Source organism: Ostrinia furnacalis, unplaced genomic scaffold (assembly GCF_004193835.3).
Source record: "Ostrinia furnacalis isolate ACB-3 unplaced genomic scaffold, ASM419383v2 OfSCF5186, whole genome shotgun sequence".
In the NCBI taxonomy this organism is placed as follows: domain Eukaryota; kingdom Metazoa; phylum Arthropoda; class Insecta; order Lepidoptera; family Crambidae; genus Ostrinia; species Ostrinia furnacalis.
In genome coordinates, this window is record NW_021135425.1 from 528,251 (window position 1) to 550,343 (window position 22,093).

Below are 22,093 nucleotides of genomic sequence, written 5' to 3' on the forward strand. Positions count from 1 at the left end.
CCCGCATTTTGACCTGCATAGCTTCGTGTATTACATACATAGGTACCGATTTATTTAATATACTATACCGATTATGAGTAACTTATTACAACACACACGTCGTAAGACTCGTAAGTAGCTAATGGTGTGTAAAAAAAACGCCAGTAGAAAATACGGCCACCCCTATTAATTTCTTTCAGTGAACAATTTTATTAATTTGTGCTATCAAACAAAATTAATAAATTGCCACCTTACCTTTGGGAATGAAAAACTAATTCATCCATCATCACTTTGGAATCGAACCCGCGCTCTACCATGCTTACTCTGGTAGTATGTAGGTACTTACTATAATGTAAGTTAAAAGTTCTCCAAGTAATTAATATCAATTTATTATCATTTTTCATTGAACATTTACATACCTTGCTACACGTGTCTAATAGGATTACGTAGGTAAAACATATTAAGTAGGTCATCGTAAAAAACGCTGGTAAAATGGTAGTACGTAGGTACGTACCTACTTAAACTAAGTATTAATTTGTATCAATTATATGAAAACAAAAACATCCTTTGGTGAGGCCTAAGTTTTTGTGCCTACCTAAGTTCAGCAGTGGTCAACCTAACGTCATGATCGTTTAATATTATTATGAAGAAATCGAGCTTTTTATAGGTATTAGATTGGACTCATTAGCGTGGTTACGTGTGTTATAAATAATGATGGTAAAGGTTTTGCAAAAAGGATGTTTATGTCAAAATAATTATGTTAAGTTCTAAACTATATTTTTGAGTAGGCTTACCGATGTTTGATCGGTTTCCAATTACTTAAAGCGAGTAATTTCTGTCCTCCAAAATAACTTATGTATCTTATCTGGCCTGTCCAAGAACATCGGTTAACAGAACAGTTAGTTACGTATACTTTTAAAGCATTTATGTAGTTTGCATTAGCAACTTTGCGGGATGTCGAGCGTGGATAGCCTCTCAATGAATAGAGGAGATAGCACTGCATTTTATCAGGCAGCGATGCAATATCAAGTAACGACGCCTCGGCCATCCGCATAGTACGTCAGTGGCCGGCAGCACAGCTGGTTATCTTGTCTGCGGGTTAAAAATAAAAAAGTTATTAAAATGGCGGGAATTTTGGTAAGTGCATTTTTTTATTTGAGTGAGCGTGAAATACAAACAAAATGCAGTTCACAAGAACAAGAGCGATCGAAAAACATCAATTTACTTATTATTAGTGAGTTAGTTTTTATTCAATAACATTAGATTTTGGAAACTGTAAATTACTAGCAAATAAAGGAGAACTTTACAGATGTCGTCAAAATATGAAAAAAATGTAGTTTACATTATGGGTCCGTTTTCGCAGTTCGCAGACCCTCCCTTATTTTTGCTAACCCTCGCTTATTTATGATTGGGGTTGTTTTTGAAGAATGTCTTTATTTTTAAAACTGTATCAAAAGTTCAGTGTTAAGTATTCATCAAAATCTGTACAAAACTTAAGCTCAACGAAATCTATCATCAGTTAAATTCAAAATTATTGTATTATTCTATTCTAACGAAGTATGAATTGAAAGTAGGTTGTTCTTAAAAAGGTTAAATATTATTAGGAGTACCAAACCTAAATAAATCTTGATCTAGTGAGACGTAAAATGTAAAAATGTAAAATGCTACCTATAATGTGTATTTTTATTGTAGTCACGTATTTGTATGAATGGTCATTTATTACTTATCTCATTTTGCACGCACTGCGAATATCAATTCCTCTTTGGTGTCTCATTACAATAAATAAATAAAATAAGTGAGTTAGGCAATCGAAAACTAGATTTGAACTAATCGATTCAAGGTATTTACTCGAGGTTCTATTAGCGTGTGCTTTTGGTAATATTAGGTACTGACTACAGCACTTTTAGCTTAAATATTAATATCGTGGCATTTAATATTATGCATTTCTAATAAGTCCTACTATTACTACTAGAATAACAAAAATGTGTAGATAGATGTGAAGTTGACTGTACTACTGGTTGAGTCCGGGATTATAAAGTTACCTACCAAATACGTGTTATACAGGCTGTTTTGCGCATAAAGGGCGTTCTACGCACACTTTTATGGTATTTTAATATTTTTAACTAAGATTGCAATATAAAATTATCTTTTTGAACGTCTTTAAAAGAACTCTACCTTACCATTTATTCCGGTAGAGACACGGCGCTGCAATTCTGCAGGTACTTATACAAGGTGTGTGAGAAACGCTTTTCCTCACATTTTAAAATTACCAACTACCTATGTAATGTATTATTATTATGTATAAATTAATAGTAACTAACTGTAATAGTATAATTTAAAAAAGCTTTGTTAATTACCTCAATTTGTCAACTGATGATCAATGATGAGTTAGGTAAGGCATAGAAACACGATTAAACTTTAATCTAGGCTGTAAGTAGGTCTCCTCATCCTTGTTGATTGTTCTAGATGATCATTGATAAGGTTCAAGTGTTTTTGTCTGTCACTTTTATCACCTTACTCTGATTCGGTTCAGTTCAGTGCGATCTCAATTGATTTGCGCTTAGGACCGCGACCGGCTTTTAATGGGGTCAACGCCCTATCCTTGTACAGTCAGGTGGAAAGATAAATGATTGTCTACTTCAAAAAGATCATAAGATAGGTACAGATACAACAGTAGGTAGGTACACACTTTAACAATATTGTTTGAAAGATAGCACAAGATAGATAGGTAGCTTAGAACATCTGTATCAGTAATAATAACGATTAATAAACTGTGTAGTAAACTGATTAAATAAATAATTTAAATACTATAACCTTGCATCATTATTTATATTATAAATATTCAAACAAGCTTTGTTTCATACATGCAGCCTTTTCCTTCTTCTACAATCGCGCGGTGTTCGTCATGAATAAAAAAAATTGTTAGTCACCTTCGGCTAAATCTTTAACAAGGAGTTACTTCTATATTTTCCGATCAATGGAGATTTCCCGGAAAATTCTAAATTTTCTCATACTAACACTATACATTACCTACCAGGTTTTCATACCTAATCTATCTTACCTTTGCTCACTCACGCACGCCAGCTGTACATGTACTTACCTAAAACGTTAACTTAACTATGCAAACATTAAAATTCCTAACTAATATTTTCTGTATTTATCTACCTACTCAAATGTATTGCTGGTATCCGGCCTAGAATCTATGGGTGAACGAACTTTTTAATCTTTTCGTGATTATGGTGATATTATGCCACCGGTTTATTTGTTTTCTTATTTTGATTGCCCATAAAAACGGTACTCAACTAAGTTAGGTGTGTCAAATATTTGCTATCAAACAAAACTAGTCAACAATACCCAGGTGAACAAAGTGGAATAAAACCTTACCTAAGTAATTAAATACCTAAAGTATGAGTATTCTTTGCCTAAACCATTCTACCTAGTTATCTGCGTGCCATAATTTAACTGAAATGATTTTGACGTGTGATTATTTTGTAAATTATAAACAACTTGAAAAAATCTAACTGCCTAAGGTGAGAATCGAACCCACGACCTTTCGCTTGCCGGGCCACTGCTCTTCCATCTGAGCAAGCGAAAGGTCATGGGTTCGATTCCCGCCTTAGGCAGTTCAATTTTTTCAAGTTAGTTATTTACAATTTAGTTTGAGATGCATCTCTTAATGCTAAAAATAGTAAAAATTAAATAACTATGTGTGATTATTTTTTTTAATATGAAAATCACTGTAGATTCCGGAATCAGTAATGATCGTAGTTAAGTAAATAAATGAACGGAAATATATCACTGATCATTGACCCCTCTCCTTATGTACCTAAGTTACTATGAAGATTAGAAGAGGAGGATACCCTCTTTATAATAGAGCCGAGGGTACGAGACCTTATAAATACGTATTTTAGTCAATACATCCTTGAGTTGAGACACCGACGACCTCATAAAGATAGCAGGAAGGAGCTGGATGCAGGCCGCTACCAACCGCACGTTTAAAAACCGGCCAAATGCGTGTCGGACAGTCGGACTCACGCACAAAGGGTTGCTTCATTGATTTATGTTTTTTTTTTAATTTAAGTTATTTCTATGAAAGATTACGCGATAATAAGCGGTTTACGATTTACGAGGTATTAAAAAAAAACTACTTACCTACTAGATCTCGTTCAAAACAATTTTCGTTGGTAGTTTTTATAGTAATGTACATCATGTTTTTTTTAGATTTTTCATTTTCTTATTTTAGAAGTTAGAGGGGGAGGGGGCACCAACTTTTTTCCACTTTGGAAGCGTCTGTCACGCAAACTATTCGGTTTAGAAAAAAAATATTTTACAAACCTCGATATCATTTTTGAAGACCTATCCATAAATAACCCACACGTGTGTTTGACGAAAAAAAAATTTTTTTTGAATTTCAGTTAAGTATAGGGAGCCCCCAATATTTATTATTATTTTTTTATTTTTGCATCAAAATTTGCGGTTCACAGAATACATCTACCTAGTTACCAAGTTTCAACAGTATAGCTCAGTTTCGGAAAAAAATGGCTGTGACATACGGACGGACAGACGGACAGACAGACAGACACATGACGAATCTTATAAGGGTTCCGTTTTTTGCCATTTGGCTACGGAACCCTAAAAATGATTGGGGGAGGCCTATATTCAGCAGTGGACGTCCTGTGGCTGAAATGATGATGTTGACATCCTTGAGTATTTAATTTAATCAGTTTTGTTTCCAGATCCAGGTGTCATGCTTAATTTTGGGCATAATATCCACAACAGTGGGGTTGGACAACGGCCTGGCGTTAACCCCACCGATGGGCTGGCTAACGTGGGAACGGTTCAGGTGCATAACTGACTGCAAGAAGTATCCTGATGAGTGTATCAGGTGAGCATTATTTTTTTTATTTTTTTACTTATGAGACAGTTTAGGAATACTTTACTCTTTTTAACCCTGGGTTACACCATCTTACTATAACTATAACAAACGTTAAAACTGTCAATCTCCATACAAAAGCGCTGGTAGCCGGTTAAAGTTATAGTTACGGTTAAAGTTAACGTGATGCAACTCAGCAACCAAGAAAAACAATAAAATCGTGTAAGTACCTACGTACGTCCGTCATTACAAAAGTAGGTTACCCAAGGCATTGTTATCTATTGGCATTTAAGTAAAAAAATATTTACTAAAATAAATACTATACAACATACACATCACAGATAAGCTGGTAGATAACTGAGAGAGTTAAAAGTATTTTTAGGTGACTTTACTGAATGCCATCTTTGAAATGTTAATGACAGTGTGTACTTATTGTGTCTTGAACTTTAGTCATCTTTTAAGTTAAATACCTACTTACTTATTTTGTTTTAATTTTCGATGATAGCTGATAGACTCCAGTAGATGAATCACTTAACAAACGGTTAAGAGGCAGAGTATACATTTGTCACCAACCCAAGGCGACTTAGGGACTCGCATTAAAAGAACGGGCAGCAGCGCTCTTTGATTAATTTAATCTTTTAAACTGCGATCACACACAGGCGGGTTGCCTGCCAAGCGTGGAGATTATGGAAAAACCCTCCTGCAGGTGGTACACAATGCACCTGCCGGCGCCCATAGACTTATATCCGTATTTTTTAATTTTCAGTGAAAACCTGATAAAGCGCACTGTGGACCTCATGGTCAGCGATGGGTACCTCGAAGCAGGGTACGAGTACGTCGGCATCGACGACTGCTGGCTGGAGAAGAAGAGGGGACCAGACGGCAGGATGGTGCCGGACAGGGAACGCTTCCCGAGCGGGATGAAGGCGCTTGCTGATTATGTATGTTGATGTTCTAGAAATGAAGTCTTTCATATTCTTTGGCTTAGGGTACTATATCTACGAGCGGTAAACCTTGTGGTTTTTACATGTACCTACTTAGATAATAAAAGAGGGACAATCGCGGGAAGGTCGCGGGAAGCACCTGGATGCGGGCAACACAGCAGGACCGGTCCTTGTGGAAATTCTTGGGGAAGGCCTTGGTGTATCTAGGGTTCTTTATCAAAGGGGGCATAGCCTGCGATTAGTATCATCAGTTCATGAGTTAGGTACTATCATCATCTTATACGTGCATGGTCTTTGTCCAGTCCAGTAATGGATGTCATTTGGCTGAAGCGAATAAAAAACGGATTAAAACACCTTTTTTTACTGTCGACTCCGAATCATCTGCCATGTTTTCTAATAAGTACCTAAGTAGGTGAAAATATAGGACACAGTGAACTAATCAGTCTACATATTAACTAATTCTTAAAACTTCTTCAGATCCACAGCCGAGGTCTCAAGTTCGGCATCTACGAGGACTACGGCAACCTGACGTGCGCGGGCTACCCCGGCGTGCTGGGCAGCGAGCAGCTCGACATTGACACCTTCGTGGAGTGGGACGTCGACTACATCAAGCTGGATGGCTGCTATATCGAACCTGAGCACATGGACAGTGGTAAATGAATGTTTAGTAACTAACTTGGAAAAACTAACTGCATAAGTTGGGAATTGGGTTGGGAAAAGAGACTGACAAAGGTGACTGATTTTCTTCAGCCACTTCTTCTCAGCACCAGCCCATATGTTGTCCCGAAGTGGTGGTAGGGCAAGCTATATTCTTGGGAAGTGTATAAGTAGGCCTAGAAAGGGCTTATTTACTGAATAAATAATTTGAATTTGAATCAATCCTGCTTTCCGGGCGCGACTTCTCTGGATGCCATTTAGTAAACCCGTAAATTGAAATTGGGTAAAGTGGTGAATTATATTACAGTGGAATCNATTACAAAAAAACCTCCTCCATGTGGTACACTTGCACCCTCCTGCCGCGGCGCCCATACTTAGGTACCTATACCCGTTTTTTTTTCAATTTTCAGTGAAAACCTGATAAAGCGCACTGTGGACCTCATGGTCAGCGATGGGTACCTCGAAGCAGGGTACGAGTACGTCGGCATCGACGACTGCTGGCTGGAGAAGAAGAGGGGACCAGACGGCAGGATGGTGCCCGATAGAGAACGCTTCCCGAGCGGGATGAAGGCGCTTGCTGATTATGTAAGTTGATGTACTAGAAATGTAGTCTTTCATACGAGGCTTAAACCTTGTGGTTTTTACATGTACTTAGATATAATAAAAGAGGGACAATCGCGGGAAGGTTGCGGGAAGCGGCACAGTCGTGTAAATTCTTGACATAGGCCTCCCCTTTGTCGTTAACATTATCTAGGGTTCTTTTTCAGGTGGGGGCTGGCTTACGATTAGTATCATCAGCTCATGAGTTAGCACTATCAACTTCATACGTGCATGGCCTTTGTCCATTAGTGGACGTCATTTGGCTGAAACGAATCTTAAGAAACGGATTAAAAAACCTTTTTTATACTGTCGATTCCGTTTATAAATTAAATGGATCTGCCATGTTTTCTTGTGAGTACTTAAGGGCAAATTTAAGACACAGTGTAGTAATATTTATTCTTTTAAAACTTCTTCAGATCCACAGCCGAGGTCTCAAGTTCGGCATCTACGAGGACTACGGCAACCTGACGTGCGCGGGCTACCCCGGCGTGCTGGGCAGCGAGCAGCTCGACATTGACACCTTCGTGGAGTGGGACGTCGATTACATCAAGCTGGACGGCTGCTACATCGAGCCTGAGCATATGGACAGTGGTAATAATCAAATCATATTTGGCATGATCATCCTTTTTAGCAGGCGAGATGCAGGCCAAGAACATCCTTGTTGTAGATTAAAGAAAACTATTTTTGAGTCGAACGATCTTGCAAGAATCTAAATACAGATACCTATGTAAAATCAAGTATACAATGTGTTTCTACACCTAGACAGTAAGTAAGGTATGAAACTTTGTTTCAAATCGCCCTATGGTGCCGTCTTCTGCAAGTACAGGCAGCGTTAAATAGTTCGTGACACCCAAAGTAGCCAAAAAGTTCGCAACACGATTTGGATTAAGGTTGTGTTATCAACTTTTTGATCACGAACTGTTTGCGCTGCAGCACTGACTGTACCTAATATGCTGATCATCAATGAGGGCTATCGATTTAGCGCTCACCAGTTAGCACCACTGTAGAGTAAGGTCCTGTCACTTGCCAGTAGCGAAGACAGTGGCACCAACTGGTGAGCGCGAAAGTGGTAGGAGGTCTATCGCATTTGCACTCATCAAGATGGCGCCACTGTAGAGTAAGGTCCTGTCAATCGCCAGGGGTGCCAACTCTTAAGTATAAAAACGATAGCCTTCATTGAAATAAAATTGTTATAATTTAACAGGCTATCCTGCATTCGGAGAAATGTTGAACAAGACTGGTCGTCCCATACTGTACTCCTGCAGCTGGCCAGCGTATCAGGAGGATGCTAAGATGCTGGTAGATATCATACTTTTTTAATTAAGCATTATTTCATCATCATCACCTACATTTCAGCCACAGGACATCCATAGGCCTCAACCAATAATTTCCAGATTAACCGGTTCGTGGCGGCCTGTATCCCAGCGCCTCCCTCTACCTTGTGAGGTCGTCGGTCCACCTTGTGGGTGGACGTCCCACGCTGCATTTCATTAAGCCACTTGAGCTTGTGCAAATGCTCAGGCAAACGAGTGGCTCATTTGGCCGAGCCGCTCATGTGGAGACGCGAGCCGCTCATGTGGAGACGCCTGAGCAAATGCTCAGGCAAACAAGCGGCTCATTTGGCCGAGCCGCTCATGTGGAGACTCCTGAGTTCTTGACGTGGCCTCCACTCCAAAACCTTGCTGTCCCATCAGTTGTCAGTTCCTGCTACTGCTGCCTGTACCGTACTAATATGTGCCCTATCCATTGCCTCTTCAGCTCGTTAATCTGTCGCCTTATTTACTTTTTATTCTTATACCTGTTCCGTACTAATATGTGCCCTACTCATTGCCTCTTCAGCTTATTAATCCGTCGTCTTATTTTTTTATTCTTAAAACATCTTCCCAGCCGGACTACGCGTCGATCGCTAAGCACTGCAACCTCTGGCGCAACTGGGACGACATCGAGGACTCCTGGGCGTCCGCTTCCAAGATCATGGACTGGTTCGGCGACAACCAGGATCGTCTGGCTCAGCACGCCGGCCCGGGGCATTGGAACGACCCGGACATGGTGAGATAAACCTGCCATGAATCTACTTAGCTTTGTATGATAATGTAACTGTTACGGCTAAAGATAGGTGTGAACATAAACTTAAGATTAGCCGGCTAAACTTAAGTTTATCTTCGACGAGGTGTTAATGTTAGTTTCTTCTATCTTTAGCCGGCTAAACTTAAGTGTAACCGCAGGCCCTTGGCTAAAAATGTAGAAGGAAATGGAAAAGGAAACAATGTAATAATGTTTACTATTTTGACCCGAAAACTTTATTAACACGTTCCGACGCTGTACTCTCGTCCAATATCACATAAATGTTTCATACACCTATACCCGTACTGTTGTTCACAATATTTTGCAACAACAAGTCTGCTCTCTATGAAACTCTAATGTAAAATCGACGGTTGTTGCCGTAGTGTTTTTAGATTGATTTTCGTGAAAACAGCGAGACCCGTACTGCCATAATATTAATGAATTCCACCTTTACTGTATGTGCCGTTACCGCGGCGGAACGTGTTAAAAAATAATCACTTTCATTACACATACTTTTATGTACCTATGTAGGTATTCAAAATTACAATTATTACAATAACAAAATATTAATCACTTAAAACAATATCTACCTAATCATTAAAATAAAATAATAAGGAACCATTTGGTCATTACAATTGAATCTTCTTTAGGTATTTAAAATTACAAAATAAAACAAAATAAAATTGCGCGCGCGTTATCTCCCCACCGCCCCCTCAAGCCCTCCGCCGGCCTGGCGCGCCCATCGAATACATTTTTAGCCGTTTCGTTTTGGCTAATGTGCACATTAGCCGGCTAAAGATGGAATATCACGACGCAAACTAACATGCTATCGAACTTTAGCTGCTTCTCGAAGATAAACTTAAGTTTAGCCGGCTAAACTTAAGTTTATGTTCACAACTATCTTTAGCCGTAACATAACTACATCCAATGTTTTTGAAAATACAATTTTAACAACTTTGTAGGCAGTGCCGTAGCGTGTTAAGGGCCCCATATAAAAAAGTCACAAAAGATCATGGAGACCTTTTTCATTCAATCAAAATCAAAGTCTGAAAAAGTCCAGCCCTGGCCATGTAGTCCGGTGGATCATTGATACGGCTGATACGGCGGTAGCTACGCCCCTGTTTGTAGTTGTTGGTTGATACACTTAGTACCTCCTGTAATGTGGGGACCGGGAGTTGACAATGAAAGAGTGTATACTGTACGATGCGAGTATATTGTGTGAGTCAGTTTACGCAGCAACGTCAAATATATAGGTTTGGCGCGTACACATACTACACCTCCCCCCTTTTTAAAAGAAAAAAATTGGTTTACAATATTTTTTCAAATATTAAATTTAGTAACAACAGTTCAAAACAAAATATCAAAATACATTAAAATCCGAGAAAAAAACTCTAATTTCAAATGATCATAATTTTCATTACATACCATAATTTTGTAAAAAGTAATTGAACATGAAAAAGTCTAAAAGTTTACAGACCACAAAATATATATTTTTTTTTAACATTCATGTTTTTAGAGAAAAAAAAAATACATAAATGAGTTGACTAATTTAGAAAATTCCACATAAACTGATATTTGAATAGGATAATTTTTTGACTATCAAACATAACAATCTACACAGACAGAAAAACAGATTTTTAAAGATGTTACAGTATAAATTAAATATTTAGATGTTGTAAAATAATTTCATTACTTCCAAATTATTACGAAACAGACAATACTACAAATTACAAAACTAATATAAACATACAAAACTATAAATTCCAATTCAAATAGTAATTACAAGGTTTCTGTTTCAATAGTAAATTTAGATACCTACATAGGTACCATGAAAATATCGCCACAAAAATTATACATCGCAAAGTTTTCTTACTTACGATCTACAGAATTTAAAATATATTAAGTACTTAAAGTGTTACATATTACAGTAGTTGGGTCAAATTAATTATTTACTTTTTCCTAATTTATAAAAAACACATTACACATAATATTGCATTTTCAGTTGTGCCAGTTTTTACCTTGATATGATAATGATAGATTCTACAGATTAAAATTTACTACTTTAATTCAGTCTTTCTAAACTCAATATCGTCAATATCGTTTTTTACAATTGACAAAACAGTATAGTGGGAACCTAAAGAAATATTTTGATGTTGAACTCAATAACATTATCATTTAATCAATTACATAAACACCATTCTCAAGTTTTATCAATACTACAAATAATGTTAAAACATATTATTATAATTTCAGTTTCATGACTTCAAAATTTTATCCAAACAAAATTGAAACTAAAATATTCATAAATATACCATTTACTTTCCATATTATTATTTAACAATGATAAATATTTCTCAATAATATAACCTTGCCTGTGAGGTTTTGCTAAAATTCATACCATTTGTTGTTATTTAAAAAACAATGTCAATTTTGACGATTAACTGAAAGTCTATTATCTATGAATATAGTAGCGATATATGGTATCCAGCGGCAATGGCAGTGCAAAATTTTGACAATGACTGTAGTTATCATACTTCGAGTTTGTCCATGGAGACGGCAAAAGTCCTTTAGTTGGCCATAAAGTAAACTTAACGGAAAATGTTACTTAATTGATACCGAGGCGCAACCTGGAAGCATTGCTAAGTGTGCTCCTCGTTACTGGTTCATCGTTCGTCATCGTCATTGTTCGTAAAAACCGGGTCGCGGCAGGCAAATAATAAAATTAGTCTTATGTCTTCTCCCTTATTAACTTCGATGGATTAATAGCTAAACCTCCTTGCGCGTAACTGACGTTTGTTGGAAAACCGATTTTTTCAGGCCATCGGATTTTAATTTCAAAAGTCATTGACCAATCCCAGTTCATATAATAACTATTATGACGTTTTCTATTGGCCAAAAGATTTAACTCTCTAAAAATCCGCGTGCAACCATATCCTGCTTAAATATTGTGCACTTTATTCAGCACAGATTAAACAAGCTAAATGACAAATAGAATAGATTGAAATGACAGATTGCACTTGAATTACCCTACAGATTGCTTCTGCTATGTTTGTGGTAAATATATTATTTGAAAAATGTCGAAAACCTCTATCGGATTTCATGAAAACTGCGTTACATCTACACCTTAAAATAAATATTTGATATTAATTAATCAAGACCACAAATGGGTTATTTGTGTTCTGAGAATAGGTAACTTACTTTAGGCCAACAAGGGGGCTACACAAAATTCCCGTTCCATGTGTATCTGGAATAGTCGTAACAAACAAAAGCATTGGTTACAAAAATTTTGACCAGTGCGGCTTCCCGCACACACAACTTTTTGCTTTTCAGCTAAAGTTGATACAAACTATTTTATAAACATGCCATTAGTTAGCCAAGACCGTATCACCGTACTTCCACCACTTTATATTAACCTCGGCATCTTGAAACAGTCTGTGAAGGCGCTTGACAAAAGTAACGAATGTTATAATTAACTTTCATGAAAGTTTTCAGGATTAAGCACAGAAAACTTGAATGTTGGTAATTTTTGATGGGACTCACATTAGGCAACTGGTAAATGATCGTAATTTTACTAAATCAATGACTGAAGTCCAGTCCTAAGCTTAGAATTATTTTTTTTGGTTATAAGTAATTTCCTAAGCAAAAAGAAATTGTTGAGAGCATGCTATCCAACTTGCAAGAGCTAGGGTGCAACATGGGCATAAAAATACACTTCATGTACTCGCATTAACATCGATTTCCACAAAATGTGGGTGAGTTTAGTGAGGAGCAGGATAAAAGATGTCATTAGAATTTTCGGCCGATGGAAGAAGGTTATCAGGGGCGGTGGTGATCATATATGAATGGCAGACCATTGCTGGAGTTTGCAACGAGATCTACTCAAACTTGTCTATTCAAAGAAATCATATAAAAGATCATTTGCTAGTGTTCAATAGATATTTTATCAACACAATGTATAATTTTTCGTTTTTTTTTTGTCAAAATAATAAAGCTCTATATTTTAAAAAGTAAAGCTGTTGACGATCTCCCAGTATTTTTTTCATAATCAGGGCCATAGAAATACCCAATAACAGAAAAAAAATTAAAGGAAAAAAAACATGTGTTGACCAGCAGGGCTAAGATGNGGTTCTGGAGTGGAGGCCGGGTACTGGAATACGCAGCGTGGCACGTCCACCCACAAGGTGGACCGACAACATCACGCAGGCCGCTACCAACCAGGCAATAAATTCATTATTGCAGTGTAATTTCAAAATAATTCAACCATTATTTACAAAATCTTTATTTGGAAAACTTTTGTTTTACAATAGCTATTGATAATTTCAAACACTAACAGAATTCCATGAATTGGTTAGCCTAGCCANTTTGTAAAATAGCCACAGACACGCGTATAGCTGCTTTATTTGTGGGTCGAACGAAATACATATAGGTAATCTCATTGCCTTTATTTATTGTAAAGGAACAGGCGATAGCGTTATGAAATACATTTTTGTTGCATGCAAAATAATCGCTTCCTATTAAGTGCACTGTGCATAGGCGGTCAGTATCATATGTGACGTAGCTCCTGTGCTGGTCATCTTTTATTATACTTTTATCATAATTATGTTAAATTATAACGTTACAGGTTATCCTGCATTCGGAGAAATGTTGAACAAGACTGGTCGTCCCATACTGTACTCCTGCAGCTGGCCAGCGTATCAGGAGGATGCTAAGATGCTGGTAGATATCATACTTTTTTAATTAAGCATTATTTCATCATCATCACCTACATTTCAGCCACAGGACATCCATAGGCCTCAACCAATAATTTCCAGATTAACCGGTTCGTGGCGGCCTGCATCCAACGCCTTCCGGCTACGTTTGTGAGGTCTTCTGTCCACCTTAAATTGTGGTGGGTGGACGTCTCACGCTGCATTTCATTAAGCCATTTGAGCTTGTGCAAATGCTCATTTGGCCGAGCCCCTCATGTGGAGACTCCTGAGTTCTTGACGTGGCCTCCACTCCAAAACCTTGCTGTCCCATCAGTTGTCAGTTCCTGCTACTGCTGCCTGTACCGTACTAATATGTGCCCTATCCATTGCCTCTTCAGCTCGTTAATCTGTCGCCTTATTTACTTTTTATTCTTATACCTGTTCCGTACTAATATGTGCCCTACTCATTGCCTCTTCAGCTTATTAATCCGTCGTCTTATTTTTTTATTCTTAAAACATCTTCACAGCCGGACTACGCGTCGATCGCTAAGCACTGCAACCTCTGGCGCAACTGGGACGACATCGAGGACTCCTGGGCGTCCGCGTCCAAGATCATGGATTGGTTCGGCGACAACCAGGACCGATTAGCTCAGCACGCTGGCCCGGGGCATTGGAATGACCCGGACATGGTGAGATAAACCTTTCATGAATCTATTTGGCTTTGTATGATAATGTAACTACATCCAATGTTTTTGAAAATACAATTTTAACAACTTTGTAGGCAGTGGCGTAGCGTGTTAAGGGCCCCATTTAAAAAAGATCACAAAAGATCATGGAAACCCTTTTCTTTAATGAAAAGGGTCAAAATCAAAGTCTGAAAAAGTCCAGCCATGGGGGCCCATGTAGTCCGGTGGATCATTGATACGGCTGATACGGCTGTTTGTAGTTGTTGACACACTTAACTCCTACCTAAGTATTACATCGAAAAATAATTCACAAACAATTAAACGTTGTCTTACACTATGAAAATTTGATTCTAAGCCTTAGATACTTTGAGATACTTATTTTAATTCTGTTTTACGCAATATTTTTTTTGGCAGTTCAAACTTCAAAATAATAAAAGTATACTTAGCAGTGTTCAAGGACATGAACTTAGAACCTGGACATGGTGAATTGCTTCTTTTTCCATTGAGCGGGCGTTAATAACCCTGCTTTTTCTGGCATTTAATATCAAGATCCTTGACAAAGACCAAAAGCTGAACTCCTTCATTCTTATACATTCAGATATCTCTTTACAGCTGTTGATAGGTAACTTCGGCCTTTCCGAAGACCAGGCCAAGACCCAAATGGCAGTATGGGCAGTGCTTGCTGCGCCTCTGCTCATCAGCGCCGACTTAGCCACCATGAAGCCGGAGTTCAAGAGGATACTCCTCAACAAGGACATCATCGCTGTCAATCAAGACAAGCTGGGGAAACAAGGACTTAGGGTTTGGAAGGTATACAAAAAGAATCCATATTTTTCTTTGGTCACAGAATACACGCGTGAATGGCTGGACCGATTTCTCTAATTTTTTTTGTTGTGTTTGTTAATGTTGTTAATGTCAGGAGAAGGTAGTAGTAGTAGGATGTAAAAAAATAAGAAAATCCCAATCTACCACGAGCATTGGAAAACATAGAAGTGTGCCATAAAACATTAAAATTTATGTAGGTACCTAAGTAGGTAGGTGAGTAAGTGGGTATTTACATTACATGAATAATAACAGTAAAAATATTAAATACAAAAAACCCACTGCGCATTTGTTTCTAAAAAGGCAAACTTTTTAACCTTTCATCCTAAAATACTCGTAATCTATTTGACGATCGTCTGTGACTAATTGAAGAATATGGCGGTTATGAGTAATCAAATATCTCATCTAAATCAATTCGCAGGTTAAAAAAGGTCATAACTATACAATGAAAGAAACAAGCAAAATATTTTAAATAACTTTTGTCACTTCAACTTTATGTAGTCAGATGAATAACTCAGGGTTACAAAAGATGTGAAGGAAGACTCTATTCATAGATAGTTCTTTTTAATCTATAATCTTATTGTGCGTCATTTTAGACCACCATTTCCGTTTCCATGTCTAAAATTGCATTTTTTTTCCTCAGCAAAGGAACATATCGGTGTGGAACAGAGAACTGTCGGATGGTGAGCGAGCACTAGCCTTCGTTAGCCAGCGGGAAGACGGCATACCCTACGCCGTCAGCTTGACCTTCAAGGATATGCAGCTGTCTGAACAAACCTACGAAGTGCAGGTAGGAATCTCCAACTTTCATGACGGCGATATATTAGAACTTGCCAGCCAGTGCTATTATTTAACTGCGCTATCAAAGCCAAAAATATCAGTTATAAGTACAGAATATAGAAGAGTTTTTTTGGTTTGTTTTAAACGCCTATCATTTTACTTTTGCAACTTTTCTTAAAAGGGAAACGCACCAACATCTTAAGGCGTTTCAAAGAGAATTCCACAGCTTTGATTCTAATTTTATAAAAATTGATAACTTAGATTTAACATAGATTTTATTATTTCTAATAAAGGTTCTATAAATATTTACAGGATTTATACAACGAAGAAAATTCTCGCACAGTAAGTCCTGGCGAAGAGTTCAACGTTCGTATCAATCCATCAGGTAAGTTACATAAAAATAAAAAACTGGTCTACTGTTAAGTAAGTTAATTAAAATGTAATAAATATGTTTTTCAAAGCGTTATCTTGACCGTAAAGCTTTTCTTTAAATACTAGTTTTTACCCTGTAACGAAATACTTACCTATTGTTTGCTTTTTCAGGAGTGAAGTTCTACAAATTCATCCCAAAGAACAAGGTCCTGGGCTCTGTACAAGCAAAGCAAATACTCAACTCAAATGTATTTAATAACGAAATAAATAATAAGCATTAGTTTCACAATAACTTGTTTTATTTACAACACAATGACTATATTTTTGTACGTTTAGTTAGTTGACTGTTATGGTACCCGCGCTGCAGATTTCATAGAGTTTTGCAGTTGTGGTTGCAATATGCGGTCTGCGGCCCGTCTTGGAATTGTACCTTTAGTTTAGGTGGTGGTTGTTACACTGCACACGAATGAATGAATCAATAATCAATATTACATCTTTATTCTCGACATATCCAATATTATTCAATTTCATAGTAGATATTCGTAGAATCTCGCTAGAAGCTGGTCAGTCACTGGTTGTGGATATTATTGTTTGATTGTTTACTTTTAGTTTGTTATATTAAAATTTCTTAGCGACTAAAGTCGCTTCTCAAACTAAATTTCAAGATGAGATCGTGGGTTCGATTCCCGCCTTAGGCAGTTCGATTTTTTTCAATTTGTTTATTTAAAAACTAAAATTTAGGATAACTTATTTTTTCTTAGTTGGAGTTTTCCCCTATTTCTTGAAGAAATATAAATGTAAACAATTTAATTCAATTTGATTAAAATGTAACAAATACGATATCTTGATGTAAGTAACGCAAAAAAAAAAAACGTCATAGACAGCTGCTGATGACACGTGTCACACGTGACAGCTCTTAAAATTCTCTCTCCGGCACTCACTGTCAAAAAAAATTAACACGAACTCGAGTAATTAAATTAAATAAGTGCGTTATTTATATCTAAAATCTCAAGAAAAGTGAATTTTAATAAAAACTTTAATCACTTTAAGTGATAAGACCATGCGTACTGGTTTCCGGTCGACGACTGTTTAAATTCATAACTCACTCGTATGCGTGTGAAAGAAAGCTGGTTATTGGTCTCGTTGTAGGTCAATGATGTACCGGTAGCGTCGGGATTGCTTACGTAGAAACGACCAGACGGGTCTCCAGCGGAGTGTGGCGGGGCGCATCAGTCCGCGTCAGTTACCGTGCGGTTAACACGTCCCTACTTAACTTGCCGATTCACGCGTAACAGCGCGTTTCCTAGTAACCTTGATCGTGAAAGTTATCGCGTAAACAGCAACCATGGGTGGCCGAGTTGAGAACGTTGGCATTCTGGCTATGGAATTGTACTTCCCGTCACAGTACGTCGATCAGAACGAGTTGGAGAAATTCGATGAAGTGTCCACGGGAAAATACACGATCGGGCTCGGCCAGAGCAAGATGGGATTCTGCAGCGACCGGGAAGACATCAACTCCATCTGCCTCACAGCACTCCACAGGCTGATAGAGAAGAATAACTTAGATTTACATGATATAGGACGCCTGGAGGTCGGTACTGAGACTATTATTGATAAAAGTAAAAGTGTCAAAACTTTCCTCATGACCTTGTTTACAAAAGTAGGTGCCACAGATATTGAAGGGATTGATACTACTAATGCCTGCTATGGAGGCACTGCTGCTCTCTTCAATGCAATCAATTGGATAGAATCATCATCATGGGATGGCAGAAAGGCTATAGTGGTGGCTGGAGACATTGCAGTGTATGGCAGGGGTCCTGCCAGGCCCACAGGAGGTGCTGGCGCCGTAGCCATGCTGGTCGGACCAAATGCACCTTTAGTCTTTGACAGAGGAGTACGAGCTTCATACATGACACATGCATACGACTTTTACAAGCCAGATCTAGCATCAGAATTCCCATTGGTTGATGGTAAACTATCAATCAAGTGCTACCTCAGTGCTTTAGATAATTGTTACAACTTATTTTCAAAGAAAATGAGGAGAACTGATCCAAGCTTTAAAGGATTGCTGAGTTTAGACGGTATGCTATTCCACTCACCGTATTGCAAATTGGTGCAGAAGTCATTAGCACGAGTTTGTTTTAATGATTTTTTGAATTTGTCTCCTGAAGAACGTGAGAAGCAATTTCCAGGATTGTCTAAGTTTAGCAACTATAAGTTAGAAGAGACATACTTTGACAGAGATGTGGAGAAAGCCTTCATGACATACAGTGAAACATTATTTAATGAAAAGACAAAACCATCATTACATATAGCAAGAAATGTAGGTAATATGTACACGCCGTCATTGTACGGAGGACTTTTATCGTACCTTATTAGTAAATCTCCAGATCAGTTAGTGGGGAAGAAGTTTGCTTTGTTCTCTTATGGATCTGGCCTGGCTTCGACGATGTACTCCATAAATATATGCAACGATATGAGCGCTGGTTCAAAATTAGCAACATTAATCAGTTCCTTGCATGACACTGTTTCGATGTTGGATAAGAGAGAGTGTGTTGATCCTCAAATATTTACGGATATCATGGATGTGAGAACAAAGAATTACCATACCGCACCATACCAGCCATCAGGGTCCATAGATATCTTATTCCCCGGTACATACTACCTCGTTGACATTGATGACCAAAGAAGACGTACTTATGAACGTAAAGTTTAAGTTATCTTAGTTTAGTATAATTGAGTTGGGTGTAGATATTGACATGGTGTTGGAGAAATGATTGACTTCTGTGTAATTAGAATAGTTCATTTGAAGGATATACAATTTTAATGATTTATTTGTGCAAAATGTGTTTGTTTGTTAATTTGGTATAATTAATAACAAGTTTCTTGGTAATTCCAGTTTTCTAATAGACCACAAATAAGATTACATAATGTCTCTAAAACAATTACATGATGTTGATGTCATAGAACCCTAATTATTTTTATATAATGACGTAAAAAATGATTCATTTTAAAAATATTTATGATAGGGACCTAATGCATTTTTACTATTAATATAAGCAGGCATTATATTGATTGTACTTGGCTACTGTATAATTTTTGTTGAAGATTGTCTAATGATTGTTTATCCTTTATAATTTTTTAATTGTATTTCTGATTAGTTTGCTAATCACATACAATTTGGAACTTGATATCCAAGAAATGAAATCCATATATTGGGTTGAAAATTATATTATATTTATGCATTTTTGAGTTTTAATAAATTGTTTTATTGGTGCTCAGTTTACTGTTTTATTGGAAATTCTATGAATTCCTTATTTTTGTTTCTACTTTTTTACTGTTATAATGTGCCCATTATTCATTATCTCTTATTTATCCATATCCAAATAAGTATTTATAACTAACTTGTATTATCATCTAACTTGTAAATAGTTGCCATTGCCATGTCGTCACTATGGAAAAAACCACACTTTTTAAATATTTTCCACTTTTTTTGGTCCAAAACTATTGTTTTGTACTATCCACAAACAGGTTGTAGATAGGTATTTAAAACTTTTTTGATTGAGTTCTCACATTTTCTAGAAAATGTAGGTAGGTCATTCATATTCAACTTTTCTATGAGAAAATAATAATCATATTCATAGATGTGCCAATAGTTTTTGTAAATAAATGGCAACTTGTAGGTAGATAAGTAAGTATTTTAAGATCCCAAGGCCGCAGCCGGTTAAACCAGAAATCTATTTTTTCGGGCCCTTCAAATTAGAGGTAAATTATATTTGTTGTAACATTAAAAGGTAACCTTTGTCCTGGTAAATTCATCATGATCAAGATCTTGCGTGCCTAATGCTAGGAGTAGGTACTACTATTCTGTGGTAAAAGTGACACATCTTGACACATTTAATTTCGAGAAGCAATCCAATACAAAAAATCTGCTTTACTTATTCGTATTTCATACATAAGTAATACAGGCTAAATTGCCTACTACCACAAAATCTACTACATTGGGCCGGCCGGGCCCTTTATAGTCCACTGCTGGACTAAGTATGAGCCTCCTCCACTTTAGTGGAGGGTTTGGCCATAAACTCCTTGCTTGCCAGGCAGGTTAGAGATAGCAATTTAAAAGATTAATGCTTCAGATGGCTTCAGACAATGCTGCTGCCCGTTCTCTCTTTAACGTAAGTCGCCTCTTACAGATCTCATCTCGCAGATCTCATTAAGTATTTGCTCAGAATACTGAGTCATAAAGAGCGATATCTACTTGTTAACTTTGTGCAAGTATTTGTTCTGTGTCATTATGCACTTTGTAATTCCTGCCACGTGGTGGTGAAGTGAAATCTGTTTGTTCGTCTCGCGATGATAATTATGCGAAGTGACCTTTAGACACGCATCAGTAATGTTATTATAGGTTCCTACGTAAAGGAAACGATCACTATAACAATAGATACTTATAATGATGAACACGGCTTTTAAGGCGATTAGGTTTCTTAACCAATGCTATCTGGCATAGTGGTTTGAAAGTTTGAACCAGACTTCGTCAGACATCGCGGGTTCAATTCCCGCGCAATAGACAGAGCAGTAAATAAACAATAGGAAGGAATAGCAACCGAAGTTGATTTAGGTAAAAGAAAGTGACATCATCATCATCATTTTTCATTAGCAATTGAGCCTATTTCTACAATATTGGCTTATTGATTAGCTACTACAGTACAGTTGGTTAGTAGTATTCTGTGCTACTACTTTATTTACATTTTTACATCATGTAACTAAAATTGTATGTCCAGTAATTTTGTTAGTAAAACGGTAATATCTTAAAGTTATTAGGTCCCTTGATAAAATTCCAATGAATGTTGATAGTTCAGTTTCCGCACAATTTATCACTACAGTCTGCACTAGAAACAAACAAGTTATCTAATTAATGTCTTGTCTTAGTTTATTTCTTAGAGATAATTAATACAATACCTATAATAACTATTGCGATTTCTCGAACACAAAGGAGTCCATTATAATTAGATCTAAAATATTAAAGTAGATAGTTAGGTAGTTTTACATAGAGGCAATACACCATTTCTCAAGTGGGTATTTCCTTCATGAAAACTGATTATGCCACTACAAAAGGATTCGAACCCTGACCTTGTTTTAAGAATACTCGATTGATTAACAAAAGACAGGAAACATCAGAAGTGTCGTAAGTTCTTTTGTATTTACTATCAGTTATCAGACACTGAAGTTTAAAGATAAAATCGTTTTAGTATTGGTTGGGGTATTTATAATTTTATTTGGTACAAAAAAGTGCCAAGGTGTTCCCACTAACCCCCATTTACTATACCGGATTAGACTGGATTGTACCATCTTACTTTAACTTTAACCAACGTCAAAACTTCAAAATTTTTCAAACTCTATACAAAAAACATTGCATAATGTTATAGTTACTGTCAAAGTAAGATGGTGCAATTCGCCTAAGACCTTAACCCATTCCTCCCCACTGTCCTATTTTTAAGACACCATATTCAACATTTTTTTTAAACATCTTAGGTTGTTTATTTTTATTGTTTCTGACAAAATTCGTATTCCTGCACCGTTTTTCTGATAAAATATATTTTTATGCGGCAAAAAGGGTATCCATTATTT

At 37.0% G+C, this 22,093-nt stretch overlaps 2 protein-coding genes across 5 annotated transcripts; both read left to right on the forward strand.

Moving 5' to 3' along the window:
* Positions 1–975: 975 nt before the first annotated feature.
* LOC114360829 (alpha-N-acetylgalactosaminidase) lies at positions 976–16,754 on the forward strand. 4 transcript variants are annotated; one of them, XM_028315647.1, is made up of 10 exons: positions 976–1,116; positions 4,716–4,864; positions 5,619–5,793; positions 6,274–6,448; positions 8,258–8,352; positions 8,941–9,102; positions 15,104–15,301; positions 15,957–16,103; positions 16,406–16,478; positions 16,637–16,754. In XM_028315647.1, the coding sequence occupies exons 1-10, from the start codon at positions 1,102–1,104 to the stop codon at positions 16,744–16,746; spliced, it is 1,299 nt and encodes a 432-aa protein (XP_028171448.1). In that variant the 5' UTR covers positions 976–1,101; the 3' UTR covers positions 16,747–16,754. The 4 variants fall into 4 exon arrangements, with proteins under 4 accessions (XP_028171448.1, XP_028171449.1, XP_028171450.1 ...); XM_028315648.1 differs by lacking the exons at positions 8,258–8,352; positions 8,941–9,102 and adding exons at positions 13,739–13,833; positions 14,333–14,494 and having other exon boundaries at positions 977–1,116; XM_028315649.1 differs by lacking the exons at positions 976–1,116; positions 4,716–4,864; positions 5,619–5,793; positions 6,274–6,448 and adding exons at positions 6,863–7,038; positions 7,470–7,644.
* Positions 16,755–17,415: 661 nt separating this feature from the next.
* Positions 17,416–19,455, forward strand: Hmg-s (3-hydroxy-3-methylglutaryl-CoA synthase). Its single transcript, XM_028315646.1, has one exon. It carries the CDS (start codon positions 17,811–17,813, stop codon positions 19,179–19,181), a length of 1,371 nt encoding a protein of 456 aa, XP_028171447.1. The 5' UTR covers positions 17,416–17,810; the 3' UTR covers positions 19,182–19,455.
* The last annotated feature ends 2,638 nt before the right edge of the window (positions 19,456–22,093 follow it).